We start from the raw sequence: 15848 nt of genomic DNA, 5'->3' as shown, positions 1-15848 counted from the left end.
GACATTGGACACTGACTGGTGTTTTGTCTGACGCTGCGGATTCACGAGATATAGGATGCTAGGCTACATCAAATTAATTGTAATAGCCTGCGCCAAATGCTCATTCTCCAGTATTGCTGGCTCGCACTGTCCGTTGTTTAGTACTATGTCCCTTGTAATCTAAAAACAGGTGTGAGGTAATGGTGATTTGGAAACGGTCAGTGTAGGGGAAGGTCCTCAAAAAATAGTTTACCAATTACATCACACTGGAAGAAGTTAAACTACACTAAAAAAATGGATCTTCTTTTAACTCAAATTACTTTGATAAAGCATAGTTCAGTACATCCAAACTACTTCGTGAAAAATTAGCTATATGTAAATCTGAAATGTAATTGACTACAAATTGCAAGAATATATCACTCTGGGGTCATATGTTAACAGAGAGTGTAAGTTGGCCTGTTAAACATAAAAACGATGTTTCAAGTGAGAATGAGGCAGGTCTAATGCCGAAAAAGAAAGGAAATTGCCTACTTCACCCATGTGTTATTTTCAAAAAGACTAGGCCTACTGTAGTTCGAGCCGTTCAGCATGGTCTCATTAACGTAGAAGTAACATAGTACATGTAAATCAGGGACATTCAAATTATTATATGTTACCTTTGGCATGGAATGCTACCAAAAATAATTCGCAGAAACCCGTTACTAAAGACAGAGTCATCCATGATTCTTCAAATTATATTTTAAAAGAGGAAGCTAAATATTTTAAGCATATATTTTATTTTCTGTCTCATCCTAAACCTCAGAATGACGATTACTCTAAGGAATTATTTCCAAATAATATCAAAAATGTAAAATTAACAAAGACAAAAAGATCCGTGCAAAGTCCAAACTACAGAGGAATAACCTTTTGAGGCTATTAAATCCTATCAGTCTGGAAAAACCCCAGGGCTTGATGGCAAGCCTTTTTTATATACTCATAGCTCCATTATTAGCTTGTTTGAACTACTCTTTTATAAATGGTAGTCTGTCAGGTAATCAGCAGGAAAGTCGGAATTTGCCTATTATTAAAACAAGACCCAGATGGCAAATATAAAGATTCAGTCCATCTAAAAAATTGGAGGCCTCTTACACTTCAATGTGTGATGCAAAAATACTTTCGAAATGCATAGTTTTACCTTCATAGCGGATTTTGAAAATGCCTTTGATAGAGTAAAACTGGATTATATATATACATCGATTATTTTCACTTTGGTGAGTCTCTTATTCAATGGGTAAAAGTAATGTTTTGCAACCCCAGGTGTAAAATAGTAAATTGTGGCTACTTCTCAGAGTTTTTAACTATCAAGAGGAGTTAAACAAGGCTGTCCCCCTGTCACCATATCTATTTGTTATGGTCATCGAAATGCTAGCTATTAAAATAATATTAGAGGATTAGAAATCCAAGGTTTAAAAACAAAGGTGTACATGTATGAAGATGACTCAAGTTTTATATTAAGTCTGCAAGCTAGATCCTTGCAAATTTCTCATTGAAGATCTAGATAACTTTTCTGGCCTAATTATAATAAGTGTATCATATTATGTATTTGATATTTAAAAAACACAACTTTACCCCACAGTTTACCTATAAAATGGGCTGACAGTAAAGTAGACGTACTTGGTATTCATATCTCAAAAGATATGAGCACAACTTTTTAGAGAAATAGAAAACTAGTAAAAATAGATCCTGCAAACATGGAGGGGTAAATACCTGTAAATTTATGGAAAAATGACTCCTTAGTCATATATCAGGTTACTCACTTACTTATGGTGCTGCCTACTCCTGATGATTCGTTTTTCAAATCATTGGAGTAAAGAATATTTCACTTTATCTGAGATGCTAAACCAGACAAGATGAAGTATCTATATAATGAATATGATCTGGGTGGTTTGAGATTATAAAAGCACTACACCTCTCTCTAAAAGCTTCACTTATACAAACAATTATTCTCATGTAGATTACTGAGAAAACATGTCCACTGTTTAAAAATGGCCTTTTTGCCTTTGTGCAGATTGCCATGTCTCATTTTCGATGAATTGAAAATTAATCATTGTTGAAAGTGTCTCTCTTTTTCGAACAAGCATTGCAGGGCTGGTTACAATGTCATCCCCTCGAAAAGATATAAAAAATATTTGTTCTATGTTTGAAAAGGGTTTGTTTTTAAATGATATTGTAAATTGGAATGTTACAGTTATGTCTTTCATGGAGCTATCAAAATTGTATGGGAAGTTCTGCTTAAGATTACAACCAATTGATTACAATTTGTAAGTCGCTCTGGATAAGAGCGTCTGCTAAATGACTTAAATGTAAATGTAATGTACATTACCCCAAAAATGGAGGAGATGGGTGGCAACGGGAGGAGGTAGGGAACTGGTCTGTCTGCCCAATATAAAGGATCAAAACTGGCGGAGGTAACAAAAATAGCATAAATAGGAAAGTATACCAGTTTCATTTGAGGACCAGGATGTTGACAGCTGTGCCATACAGATTACAAAATATCTGGGAAGAGATTTTTGATATACCGATTCCATTGCAAAGGGTGTATGCGTTTATATATAAAACAACGTAAGATTAATTGAAGACATTGTGCTCTTCAGCTAAAATTATTGAACAGAATTCTTGGCACCAACAAAATGTTTAATATTTGGGGCATACAAATGTCACAGCTCTGCAGATTTTGTTGTGAGAATACAGAATCAATAGACCATTTGTTCTGGTCTCAGGTTGAGAAATGGCTGAAAAAGCCATTCATCTAAAATTGACCCTAGAAATAGCATTGTTGGGAGATCTGGTCAGTCAATTACTAATATACTAATACTCTTAGTAAGAGTATTTATCTTCAACTTGCAAACTGTGGATTCTATTCAATTAGATAGATTCAAATTGTATGTTAAACATCACAGCATAGTTGAAAGCTATATGGCGCATAGAAATCCGAAGAGGGTGGTCAGCAGAGATGGATGGAATGGGCTGAGGGTGACCAGCAGAGATGGATGGAATGGGCTCAGGGTGGTCAGCAGAGATAGATGGGATGGGCTGAGGGTGGTCAGCAGAGATGGATGGAATGGGCTGAGGGTGGTCAGCAGAGATGGATGGAATGGGCTGAGGGTGGTCAGCAGAGATGGATGGAATGGGCTGAGGGTGGTCAGCAGAGATGGATGGAATGGGCTGAGGGTGATCAGCAGAGATGGATGGAATGGGCTGAGGGAAGCTGGGGGTTGAGATGTGGAACTGAAGACAAGTGGGAGTGGAGTTGCTGGGTGTGGGATAGAATGACAGTCAAAGATAAAAGTAAAAAATAAAGTCTAAATAAACAACAACAAAAAAGTATGTTTCAATGACACTGAGGGGCAACACTGTTACATCCATTACCTGTTTGCCTGAGGCCATCTCGGATGGTTGAAGGGCAGCTCTCAAGGAATTGTGTGGGGGGGGGGGGGGGGGGGGGGGTCTTGGATGGTTGGGAAATGGGGCCGGTGGCCGATATGTTGCTGGATCGGGTCCCCGATTTGACTTGGTGGGAGATCTCTCGACGTGCCCTTGGGCTGGACGCTTGACCCTGGTTGCTCCTTGGGTCGCTCTGGATGGGAGTCTGCTAGATGACTGAATGCAACATACATTTTGAACGGCTTCACTGCAGGTAGATTGTATGTAAAAAAATGTAAAAATAAATAAACAGTTTAGCATGGTACATAAGACAGGTTACTTAAGGCAATAACGCAGACATCTAGCAACCCAAAGTTTGAGTGTTAGAATCTCATTACAAGCACCTGCATGGCATCAACCTCAGGCAAACAGGTATTGGATGTAACAGTGTAACAGATGTAACAACTACTTCATATATTTTTGCTACTTTGCATGTTAGCTAACCCTTCCCTTAACCCTTTTAGCTAACCCTACCCGTAACCCTTTTAGCTAACCCTACCCTTAACCCTTTTAGCTAACCCTTCCCTTAACCCTTTTAGCTAACCCTACCCTTAACCCTTTCAGCTAACCCTTCCCTTAACCCTTTCAGCTAACCCTTCCCTTAACCCTTTCAGCTAACCCTTCCCTTAACCCTTTCAGCTAACCCTACCCTTAACCCTTTTAGCTAACCATACCCTTAACCCTTTTAGCTAACCCTACCCTTAAACCTTTCAGCTAACCCTTCCCTTAACCAGGGATGCAAACTGGTGAGGGCCCAAAAAGGTGACACTTTTTTTTGTTGCACTGAAACATGCAATAAATCCCTGCGAGGGGGAAATGCATGTTTCAGCTAATTAAACAACAAAGAATATGATCTACATGGTCAGTCTGTGTGTAAAACAAAAAGTGGTCAGTGTGAACATAACTCACAGCTAAAAAAAAAAAAGAAAGCAATCCAATGTTATTTGTTGCCTAGACTTTACTGCAAATTACACTCAAGTTTTGAGAAAAACAATACACTAATATTGCAGTTAGAACACTTGTGACCACACACACACATCTAAGTATTGCACTTGGGGGAATAACATCTTAAAGTAGAAATAGAATGAAACAACAGGCATTCTATGTTTGCTCTATTATAATGGCAACTATAGTAGACATTGATCAAGTGCACAAGACTACATGTGTGCAAAAATAATGTTCACTGAGTAAAAATGTGTATTATCCCCCCTCACACACACACAAGTGTTACTGTCAAGTTCAACACAACTTAAGCAAAATCTTTGGGCTACAATGAACATTATTACAATTGTACACTTTCTGCCTCTGCATGCAGAGCATGATACCCTTTGTTGGCATAATTGATCTCTTTCAGGCAGAGAGTACACCTGGCATACCTCTTTTAATCACTGTATTGAAAAAGTGTGTGGTGTTCCTTTCACCTCTATAGTGGCATCCAGTTTAAGCCAGGCCCATCATTTTCCCCTAATTCTCTCATTCTGAAAATTAACTACATACTGCAGAAAGAAAACATTAGTTCACAGATAGTAGAAACGTTCGTTAGCTAGTTAACATTTCACAGATTGCCAGGGTCCAGTAAGCAAATAACGCATTATAACTTGAATGACAAGGAGTCGTATACCAGTTAATATTATAGCGAATTGGTTATGTGAAATGTGACTAGTTTGCATCCCTGCCTAACCCTTTAACCTGACTCATAACCTTAACCCCAAGCCTCAATAATGTTTGCCACCTAGCTAACATTAGCCATAACAAATTGGAATCCGTATCATACATATCATACGTTTTGCAAAATCTATCATACAAGATGGATTAGGGACATCCACAAATTAATACATATGAAAAACGTAATTTATCATACTATATGGAAAGTCTCGGATTTACGGACAAAATACAAAATTCTCGAGACCAGGTTGCAGCAGTTAGCTACACCACTAAATGGCAAGAAAGTAATTAACTACTCTAAACATTACCTCAATTTAAATTTAGCTCACGACTCCTGAACACTGGAGTAGTGGTTATTGGCATTAATCTAATGAAGCAATCAATCTGCAATTGAGGACAATTTATAGGTAAACTGAGCGAGTGTTTTGGGGGTAGGATTACCACTTTTCGTGTTCACGCCGGACCTTGATTTAATAGCAATACAATTAAGGCACGCGGTGAATGCCAAGAGAGGAATCACGTTAACGTCGATCCAAATAATTGAAGTGATTGTATTTTAGGCAAACAAAACATTTCTACATAGTTACTTCAGTGGTAAGAAACATAGTTGTAGGCTATGAGCTCTGGTGATCAAACACGGGAAAAGTATATGAACACATTTTACGTAATCCATTAGCCTTGGTTTGATGTGCTGTGAATTATGTAGGCCTACAGTTCAGTTTGTTTTTATGGATCATGGATTCAAAACTGAATAAAAGGTCTTTTGGGTTTGGGACTTTTGAGACTATACCGTTGGTTTTATCAGAGAGTACAAGTAAGTATCTTATGTGTTTTTGACCCAGGTCTGAAATGGCAACGTCCATACTTCAGGCACCACTCTCTCATCTAACAAACGTGGGTCGTCGTCACCTCGCACCCCCCCCCTCGATAATTTTGTATTTTGTCCGTAAATCCGAGACTTTCCATATAGTATGATAAAGTACGTTTTTAATATGTATTAATTTGTGGATGTCCCTAATCCATTTTGTATGATAGATTTAGCAAAACGTATGATATGTTACGGATTCCAATTTGTTATGGCTAATGTTAGCTAGGTGGCAAACATTATTGAGGTTGCTGTAGATGCAGACATAGTTACTTTTCACTCACAATAGAACAAACCAAAAACACTTACAATAGATAGTATACCTTTAATAATGACCATGATCAAATCTAAGAATGTGATAGTGACCTTCGATACAACGCATATTAAATTCAGGGGTGACTTAAACATTTGCTTTCTTAAATTTGTATATATTCTCATGAATGAATAATTTCCAATACCATTACATACATCTGATTCCCTCAATAAATCACACTCCCCTCTGTCTTTCGCATACAGACATACACAGTACAGCAAGCAGGTCCCGGAAAAAAAGAAATCACACACAGATACCATATATACTATTCTCTGGGTTTTCATACACTTGACATTAAATCAGTCAAATTAATTTTAAGATTACATATTTGAGGCGTTCTCAGTTAGCATTGCCAGTACATTAAAGCTTAACATTTCTGAGGATGAAGTGGAAGGGTTATATCAATGCTTTAAATCTGTTAAGAAAAGGACAAGGATAAGAAACAGAGTGACATGGCTATCTTGATTTTAAAAGCAGTACATGCTACATTTGTCCCCAAAATGACTTAGTTTCATTGACCCCGTTGTTGGAATGATGGGGAACAGAGAAAAGTAACAACTATGATTTAAAATAAGACAACAATAGTATTGTCCGGCTAAGAACTTGAACTCAAGACAGTTTACATTTCCAACCCATCAAGAAAAAAAGAAAGGGACCTCCTTTGAGAGCAGATGTTCTAGACATCTTTCCCCTGAATCTTTTTGCTGACACACTTGAGTTACAGTACAGCAAATAGAGTTTCATTGACACTGTTGTCAGAAAAAGTGTTAAGGCTCCACTGAAAAAAAACAAATAAAAAAAAACAAACATATTGTATCTCTTCTTCAACAAATTGTTGTCACAACAGTGTTAAGCCAAGTGATACCTAATTTAAAAAATAGTTCTTTTTTTTAAACATTAAAATGTTCTAATGTCACAGCCTTTCACATTATCCATTATATGCATCATTTGCAGAAGCTTTTCACATCTTCTACCAAGCCACAAGACCACCCTCACATGGACAAGAAGGGCATAACAGAACAGTTTATTTTGATTATGCAAAATAAAACTGGCCAAGTACAGTTATCAAACATTTGTCAAGATTCAGTTAATTGTCGCATTCACTCTTCCTAAAATCAGAACAACCAATACAAGCACTTAACGTTTCTCCAACACTCACACCACCACAAGTTGAACAGTCACTGAATATCAGCAGCATGTTAGATTTTGTTAAAGAAGTGCAGATATTTGTTACTCAGTTAAGGATGTGAGTGTGGGAGTATAGCAAATAAAGACCTGCCAGGCTAAAAATACAGAAAGAAAGAAAACAAATAAGGATGAAGCAATTTGATTAATGGAAACTGACTTCATCCCTGCGCACGACTTAGAGACTGGGAACCGGACCAGAAGCAGTGTGGCTCAAAGTTTGATGTGGGCCAAAATAAATAGGAGTTGACAATTTCTTTATGTCCTCTTTTTTCATCATCTAAATTCCATTATGTCCATCCAAGTATAACCATTGATCAAGCTATAAGGAGCATTCCTCTATTGTGGTTTACTTCGGTTTTGGCGTTCCTTGGGTGGGGAGGGGAAGAAATAACAAAAGTGTTACCATTAGAAAAACTTCACTGAATAAAATCTTCCACCCCCCTACAATGGTTTATTATTTCCTTAGAGACATAGGGAACAATGTCTTGATGGGCAGACGCCGAATAAAAGGTGAAACACTCAGAAAAGGTTCTTTACCTGATCAAGTCGAGACCCTCTCTGTATTGGAGCTGGCTCATAGGTCTGTTGAAAGAAGGAGGCATTTAGGGATGGTTACACCTCCTCCACAAAACAATAAAAACAGCAAACAAATACAAAACGGTAGACACTTGGTCTGTGATGGGACAAATCAAGTAATACAAAACTCAGGTTGTCCCAATATTTTTTTTAATCATCCCTATGTAAAAAGGAGATATACACTGCACTTGGAAAGTATTCAGACCCCTTCCCCTTTTCCACATTTTGTTACATTACAGCCTTATTCTAAAATTAAATAAAACATTTTCCTCAATCAACATAGAATAGCCCATAATGACAAAGCAAAGTTTAAAAAAAAGTTGAATATACACTACCATTCAAAAGTTGAGTGTCTCGTTTAATTAAGAAACAGATGCCTCAGAAATAGATGCCTCACAAGCCTTCAACTGGCAGCTTCATGAAATAGTACCTGCAAAACACCAGCCTCAATGTCAACAATGAAGAGGCAACTCCGGGATGCTGGCCTTCTAGGCAGAGTTCCTCTGTCCAGTGTGTGTTCTTTTACCCATCTTAATCTTTTCTTTTTATTGGCCAGTCTGCCTAGAAGGCCAGCATCCCAGAGTCGCCTCTTCACTGTTGATGTTGAGACTGGTGTTTGCAGGTACTATTTAATGAAGCTGCCAGTTGAGAACTTGTGAGGCGTCTGTTTCTCAAACTAGACACTAATGTACTTGTCCTCTTGTTCAGTTGTGCACCGGGGCCTCCCACTCCTCTTTCTATTCTGGTTAGAGACAGTTTGCGCTATTCTGTAAAGGCAGTATTACACAGCGTTGTACGAGATCTTCAGTTTCTTGGCAATTTCTCGCATGGAATAGCGTTAATTTCTCAGAACAAGAATAGACCTACGAGCTTCAGAAACTCTTTGTTTCTGGCCATTTTGAGCCTGTCATCGAACCCACAAATGCTGACGCTCCAGATACTCTTGCTTCATTAAATCAGAACAACAGTTTTCTGCTGTGCTAACATAATTGCAAAAGGTTTTTCCAATGATCAATGGCTTTTAAAATGACAAACTTGGATTAGCTAACACAACATTCCTTTGGAATAAAAAAAATGCCGTTTCCAGCTACAATAGTCATTTACAACACAGTGAAGATTGGATGCGCACTTAACACAGTGCGCATCCAACCCGGAAGCCAGCCGCACCAATGTGTCGGAGGAAACACTGTGCACCTGACAACCTTGGTTAGCGCGCACTGCGCCCAGCCCGCCACAGGAGTCGCTGGTGCGCGATGAGACAAGGATATACCTACCGGCCAACCCCTCCCTAACCCGGATGACGCTAGGCCAATTGTGCTTCGCCCCCCGGACCTCCCAGTCGCGGCCGGTTACGACAGAGCCTGGGCACGAACCCAGAGTCTCTGGTGGCACAGCTGGCGCTGCAGTAGAGCGCCCTTAACCACTGCGCCACCCGGGAGGCCCATTTTAGGTTATTTTAATGGCCCATTTTTGTTGCTTTTCTTTCAATAACAATGACATTAAGTGACCCCAAACTTTTGAACGGTAGTGTATATATATTTTTATACATACCTTACTTACAAAAGTATTCAGACCCTTTGCTATGAGACTTGAAATTGAGCTCAGGTGCATCCTGTTTCCATTGATCATCCTTGAGATGTTTCTACAACTTGATTGGAGTCCACCTGTGGTAAATTAAATTGATTGGACATGATTTGGCAAGGCACACACCTGTCTATATAAAAAAAAGCTCCCACAGTTGACAGTGCATGTCAGAGCAAAAACCAAGCCAAGAGGTCAAAGGAATTGTCCGTAGAGGTCCGAGACAGGATTGTGTGGAGGCACATCTGGGGATGGTACCAAAACATTTCTGCAACATTGAAGGTCTCCAAGAACACAGTGGCTTCCATCAATCTTAAATGGTAAAAGTTTACAACCACCAAGACTCGTCCTAGAACTGGGCGCCCGACCAAACTGAGCAATCGGGGTAGAAGGGCTTTGGCCAGGGAGGAGACCAATAACCAGATGGTCACTCTGACAGAGCTCCAGAGTTCCTCTGTGGAGATGGGAGAACCTTCCAGAAGGACAACCATCTCTGCAGCACTCCACCAATCAGGCCTTGATAGTAGAGTGGCCAGACGGAAGCCACTCCTGAGTAAAAGGCACATGACAGCCGCTTGGAGATTGCCAAAAGGCACCTAAGACAATGAGAAACAAGATTGAACTCTTCACCCTAATTGCCAAGCACCACATCTGAAGGAAACCTGGCACCATCCCTTCAGTGAAGCATGGTGGTGACAGCATCATGTTGTGGGGATGTTTTTCAGCAACTGGGAAGTACAGTGAGATCCTTGATGAAAACCTGCTCCAGAGACCTCAGGACCTCAGACTGGGGCAAATGTTCACCTTCCAACAATACAACAACCCTAAGCACACAGCCAAGACAATGCAGGAGTGGCTTCGAGACAAGTCACTGAATGTCCTTGAGTGGCCCAGCCAGAGCCCAGACTTGAACACAATCCCTGGAGAGTCCTGAAAATAGCTGTGCAGCGATGCTCCCCACCCAACCTGACAGAGCTTGAGAGGATCTGTTGCGAACAATAGGAAAAACTCCCCAAATACAGATGTGCCAAGCTTGTAGCATCATACCCAAGACTTGAGACTGTAATCACTACCAAAAGGTGCTTCAACAAAGTACTGAGTAAAGGGTGTGAATACTTTTGTAAATCTGATATTTAATTTCTTTGTTATTTTTATACATTTGCTAAAATTAAATGTTTTGCTTTGTCATTATGAGGTAGTGTGTAGATTGATGAGTAAATAAACGTATCAATTTTAGAATAAGGCTGTACTGTAACAAAATGTGGAAAAAGGTCTTGGTTCTGAATACATTTTTTTTTGGGGAAGGGGGGTCTTTACAAAAATGGATGAAACCTATCTGTGATCAGTTAGTTTAGGATCTTTGTGATCAACAAGAGACGGTAATTATGATTACCTTTCTGACAACCTCCTCTTCTTCCTGTCTTTTCTCATAGTGGGAGAAGTCATCAAAGATGGAGGTGGTGTGTTTGTAAGTTGCGATGATCTTGAGCACCTGCTTAGCCTTCTCCAGAGGGACCTCTTGAGTGTCCCTAGAGTTGGTCACCGGCTTGTTGTCGTTGTTTTCCAGCCTGATGTGCCTCAGCTGGCTATTAGGCACGTCTTTCACAAACAGCCAGTCCACGTCAAACTTGCCTTTCCACTTGTCCTGCGCCCAAACGCCAGCACTGGTGCCGTAGTCCACGGGCGAGAGCATCTCTGCCACGCCACAGAAGTGGCCGCTGCCATTGACGCTGAACAGCAAATAGACAGGGCCTTTGGCATTGATGGCACGGAAGGCTGAGTCCAGACGCTTGTTACCATGCTCTGTGCTGCACCAGATGGAGTACTTGATGGAACGGTGGATGTCGTCCTCAGAGTAACTCTTGATGATGAACACGCGGCCATTCTTCAGGTTCCAGTCAAACTCCTTAGGGTTGTAGCTGTGGGCAGCCCGCAGATTCTCCAGAACAGGGTGGTTCTCTAGACCTGGGCCAGAACCTGGAGGCACACCTCCACCCCCACCACTAGAGGAACCGCTGCTGTCCATGCTGCCCCCACCGTAGCCCGGGTTACGGTTGCGTGGAGCAACCCAGCGGGTCTGAGGGGGTGGGGCTGAGTTGTGGTTCTGGTATGACTGTGGGGGGGGCGGGCCCATGGTCATCTGCTGCACAAGGGACTGGGCAGATTGAACAGACTGCTGAGGGGGAGGGGGTAGCCCGTGGGGGAGGTGGGCATGGCCATGAGAGTGGAGCTGCTGCTGCTGGTGGTGGGACAGTGGAGGGGCCACTTTGCTTATAGACCCCTTGTTATCCCATGTCCCAATGTCCATATTGTGTTTGATGGGTGGTGGTGGCAGGGCTCCCCCCATGGGCATGCCTGGCTTGACCTTCAGCTGCTGTGGCTTGGCTGGTTTGCTGGCGATAGCAGCCCAGGACGTGGGCTTAGGAGGGGGCATGCCAATTGGTGTTCCACCATTGCCTGTAGAAACAGCCTGAGCCACAGCACCACCGCCGATCACAGAGCCCACACTCTTCACGCCTGAGCCATTGCCCGACACATCCCCACCTATCTTCAGCCCCAGCATCCCCTGCTCCAGGCTGTTCATGCCTGGTGCCTTGCTCAGAGTGTCACTGTGGAACCCTGTCTGACCATCAGGGACTAGTGTGCCCCCCAGGGAGCTGGGAGGGTAGCTGTAGCTGCCCCCATAGGCTGAACTCTGAGTCTGCTGGCCTTGAGACCCACTGGTACCCCAGGTGGAGAAGGCTGGGTTCTCAGGGAAAAAGTTAAATCTATGTGGGTAGATGCTGCTGCCAAGTCCCCCAGGTTGGCCAAAAACGGTGTCATGCATGAAGTGGTGGTCTCCATTGCTAAGGGGCGCATAGGGGGTCAGGTAAGGGATCGGGGGGTCGCCACCGGTGGACCAAGGTGCCTCGCTCAGGGGGTAGGGGAATCCAATGGAGGGGGCATAGTAGCTGGACAGGTAAGGGTCAGTCATGGATTGGTAGCTGTTGTTCTAGAGAAAAAAAGGAGTGTAAATACAATTTTGAAATCCTGATACATCAAACTAAATATCAACATCACAAACCCCAATGACCATCAGCTTATACCCCAAAAAATCAGATTTTAGGACCAAAGGGCCATGCGTGCAGTACTTAAGGCATCATCTTTAATTATGTAAATGTATAACAATATCAGCTAACAATGTAGCCAAGCAAACGTACTGTCCTCCTGTGAGACAATATCGAGTTGTGGTCCTCCCTGCAGCCAAGTCACTTTTTTATTTTCTAATTCAGACACAGATACACACACATTTCAAAAGTCACTCACCTGATTGGATTGGCCAGTGAGATAGGGCTCAAAGTCATTATCATGGACAGTTTCCTTCTGGTGGAGTGAGCCATTTTGCACTGAAACCGGAAAGACTGATAGTAGGGTTATTTATCAATGTGTGTCAAATAAACAGACACACACATGTACATGTCTTTTCAGTCAGTACTGATTAACACTTGGGTGTGTAAAAGCAGCAAGACATCGAATGCATAACAACACATGCATCACTGACATAACAAGACAGCACTGTATTTACATCGCAGCTGCATTGTTTGTAACTCAGTCCGTGCATGGTCTGAGCAATCGCAGTCTACCTAATGAGTCGAAATTGATCTAGCTAACAGTAACTAAAGTGATCTTACCTTTAGCGTCTTGTCCTTTTGAATTCTTCATTCCCGTGTAATTGGTTAACATGTAAAAGAGAGAAATCTGTTTTAGCTGTCTAATTAACATCCAACCCACACTCGCTGAAAATTAGAAGCTCGCTTACATTAACGTTAGTTACTTAACTTTACTATCTTGCCAACAACCAGTTTACTAGCTAACTAAACACATTGCGTTAGCACAGAACCACAATTTACTAGAGCTGGTAAACCACTGCAACAGCTGAAACTGAGAATATATTGACAATATTAATAAGGAGATTACATGTGAAATACATAATGTTGGGTTTGTAGCAAACCACATAGCTAGCTAACGTTAACTAGCTAAGCGCTAGGGACAAAACGTGGCGATTGCTTCAAATTATTATTGGTATAAAAATGTCAGATTTATTACGTGTTAGCTAGCGGCTAACTTGCTAACTAAATTGGAGTTAACGTTAGCTAGCTAGATTGAATCACATCTCAGCAATGGGTGGATTGGGCGCACAACCAGCCACCTTTCCTCAATGCAAGGCCTTGAGTCGACGCTGAGTGGATTTTTTCCGGGAAATACAGTCTGCCTACCTGAGGGTCAATACTTGTAGCAGACATAATTCATGAAGCAAGCCACTGGATTTGTGTAGAGCGTTTCAATTAGACGCGTTCCCTCAAAACCTGCGTTTTATTCGTATCCCAGTACAGTAGCTAGCAAGCTAATCAGCAAGATGTTTTCCTTCGTTACAGTCAGCAGCAAGCTAACTCAAACTACTGTTCCAAGGCTCAATTCTGCCAGTCCCCCAATGTTTACGTGAATCCAATTTGGAGATAGTCCTGGTGGTTTCAAAGGGTCCACTGTTAGGATTAATCCTATGTATTTTTTATTTTCCCCCCTTATCCACCAAATTGCAGTTATTGTGCTGATGGCCCTGTTCACTTCCCCCACTAGCAGTTTCATCCGGGGTCTAAATGAAGGGATTGACGTCAGCGGCACACCAGGCGCGGTGCCTCAACGACAAAACGTCGGAAGTCATGCATCTTCAATAGGAGGACTGCGGTAATCGCGTTTCAGAAATATCACTTGTGATATTTAATGCTCTGCCGCGATGACGAGTCAGCGCGCTAACCAATCCCACGGAAGAGTGATGGGGACATTCTGAAAAGGGACGATTTATTTGAGGCACAATCTACTACAATTAAAATAATGCTTTGATCAGAACATGTACAACCTTCACAATAGAGAAAATACTCTCAATAGCAATGTAGATATCATGTATATTATCTTGATGACTGTCACTATAAATATTCTGTATAAAACATTGCACTGAAGCCATTTAGTGAGCTTTTTTCCCCTTCCACCCACACTTTTTATAGACTCTGTTGTGTTTCTCACAAACATTAAGTTATATCTTGGTTATAAGTGTTTCATATAGAGAATGTAAAGCTGTGTGTATTTATTATAGGCTCCAAGTAGACCTACAGCCCTGCAATCATTTTATAATATTCCGATTTGATGGACTGGACTCTTGAGTCAGGACTTAAATAATAGCCAGTGATACTCAATGGTTAACATGCAATTTTAAAAAATCAATACATTTACATTTACATTTAAGTCATTTAGCAGACGCTCTTATCCAGAGCGACTTAGTAAGGCAAGTAAATGAGGAATGTGAGTCAAAAACATATCTGCACACATTGGTTAACAGAAAAGCAGTTTATTCAAACTAAATTCACTTAAAGATACAGACAGGGTCTTTTTTTCCATCAGTGGCACGCAAATTCAAACAAAATTCAGAGGTAGGCCTAAAAAATTAGAAGATGCTTTTTTACATGACAACCACTGACTTTAGCTCATTTCTATCACAATATTGAAGATAGTTAATAAAATGTCTTTATTTTCCTCTGCTATCTAGAATTTAATGTATGAACTGCACACACACAGGAACACTCATACCTTCACATAGGTCCAAATCCTAACTATAAATCTGTATACATAACTTTGATAATTTGCACGACTCAAATTTTCATGCAAATTTTCCATTAACATTAATGTAGGACACACAATTATAGGGTTTGGTCCATTTTCAATAGTATGTGTAAATGCATATTTTTACAGAGTGACACTACTGTATGTCATCAAACATATAGATTCAATGGTTGTAAAGATGGGGAGAGTTCTGGCCATAATAAAGAGATGCTCTGATTTTCTGACACCAGACTCCAAAAAGCAAGTACTGCAGGCTCTAGTTTTGTCTAATCTTGATTATTGTTCAGTCGTGTGGTCCAGTGCTGCAAGGAAAGACATAGTTAACCTGCAGCTGGCTCAAAACAGAGCAGCACGTTTTGCTCTTAATTGTAATCAGAGGGCTAATATAAATAAACTCAGCAAAAAAAGAAACATCTCTTTTTCAGGACCCTGTCTTTCAAAGATAATTCCAAATAAATTCAAATAACTTCACAGATCTTCATTGTAAAGGGTTTAAACACTGTTTCCCATGCTTGTTCAATGAACAATAAACAATTAATGAACATGCACCTGTGGAACGGTCGT

The 15848-nt window shown here is 40.9% G+C and overlaps 1 protein-coding gene and 1 long non-coding RNA gene across 2 annotated transcripts; both read right to left on the bottom strand.

Moving 5' to 3' along the window:
* Positions 1-2520: 2520 nt before the first annotated feature.
* Positions 2521-6008, bottom strand: LOC124045112. The gene is made up of 3 exons (XR_006840788.1): positions 5415-6008; positions 3388-3649; positions 2521-3271 (listed from the first exon to the last, which is right to left on the bottom strand). It is a non-coding gene; the product is annotated as an uncharacterized LOC124045112 (long non-coding RNA).
* Positions 6009-6276: 268 nt separating this feature from the next.
* On the bottom strand, positions 6277-14281 carry LOC124045940 (YTH domain-containing family protein 1-like). The gene is made up of 6 exons (XM_046365771.1): positions 13886-14281; positions 13301-13325; positions 12936-13030; positions 11023-12621; positions 8010-8054; positions 6277-7838 (listed from the first exon to the last, which is right to left on the bottom strand). The coding sequence occupies exons 1-6, from the start codon at positions 13910-13912 to the stop codon at positions 7809-7811; spliced, it is 1821 nt and encodes a 606-aa protein (XP_046221727.1). The 5' UTR covers positions 13913-14281; the 3' UTR covers positions 6277-7808.
* Between the last annotated feature and the right edge of the window lie 1567 nt (positions 14282-15848).

Source organism: Oncorhynchus gorbuscha, linkage group LG10 (genome assembly GCF_021184085.1).
Source record: "Oncorhynchus gorbuscha isolate QuinsamMale2020 ecotype Even-year linkage group LG10, OgorEven_v1.0, whole genome shotgun sequence".
Classification (NCBI taxonomy): Eukaryota; Metazoa; Chordata; class Actinopteri; order Salmoniformes; family Salmonidae; genus Oncorhynchus; species Oncorhynchus gorbuscha.
The sequence above is the reverse complement of the archived record's forward strand: the minus strand, read 5'-3'. Positions and strand labels throughout refer to the sequence as shown.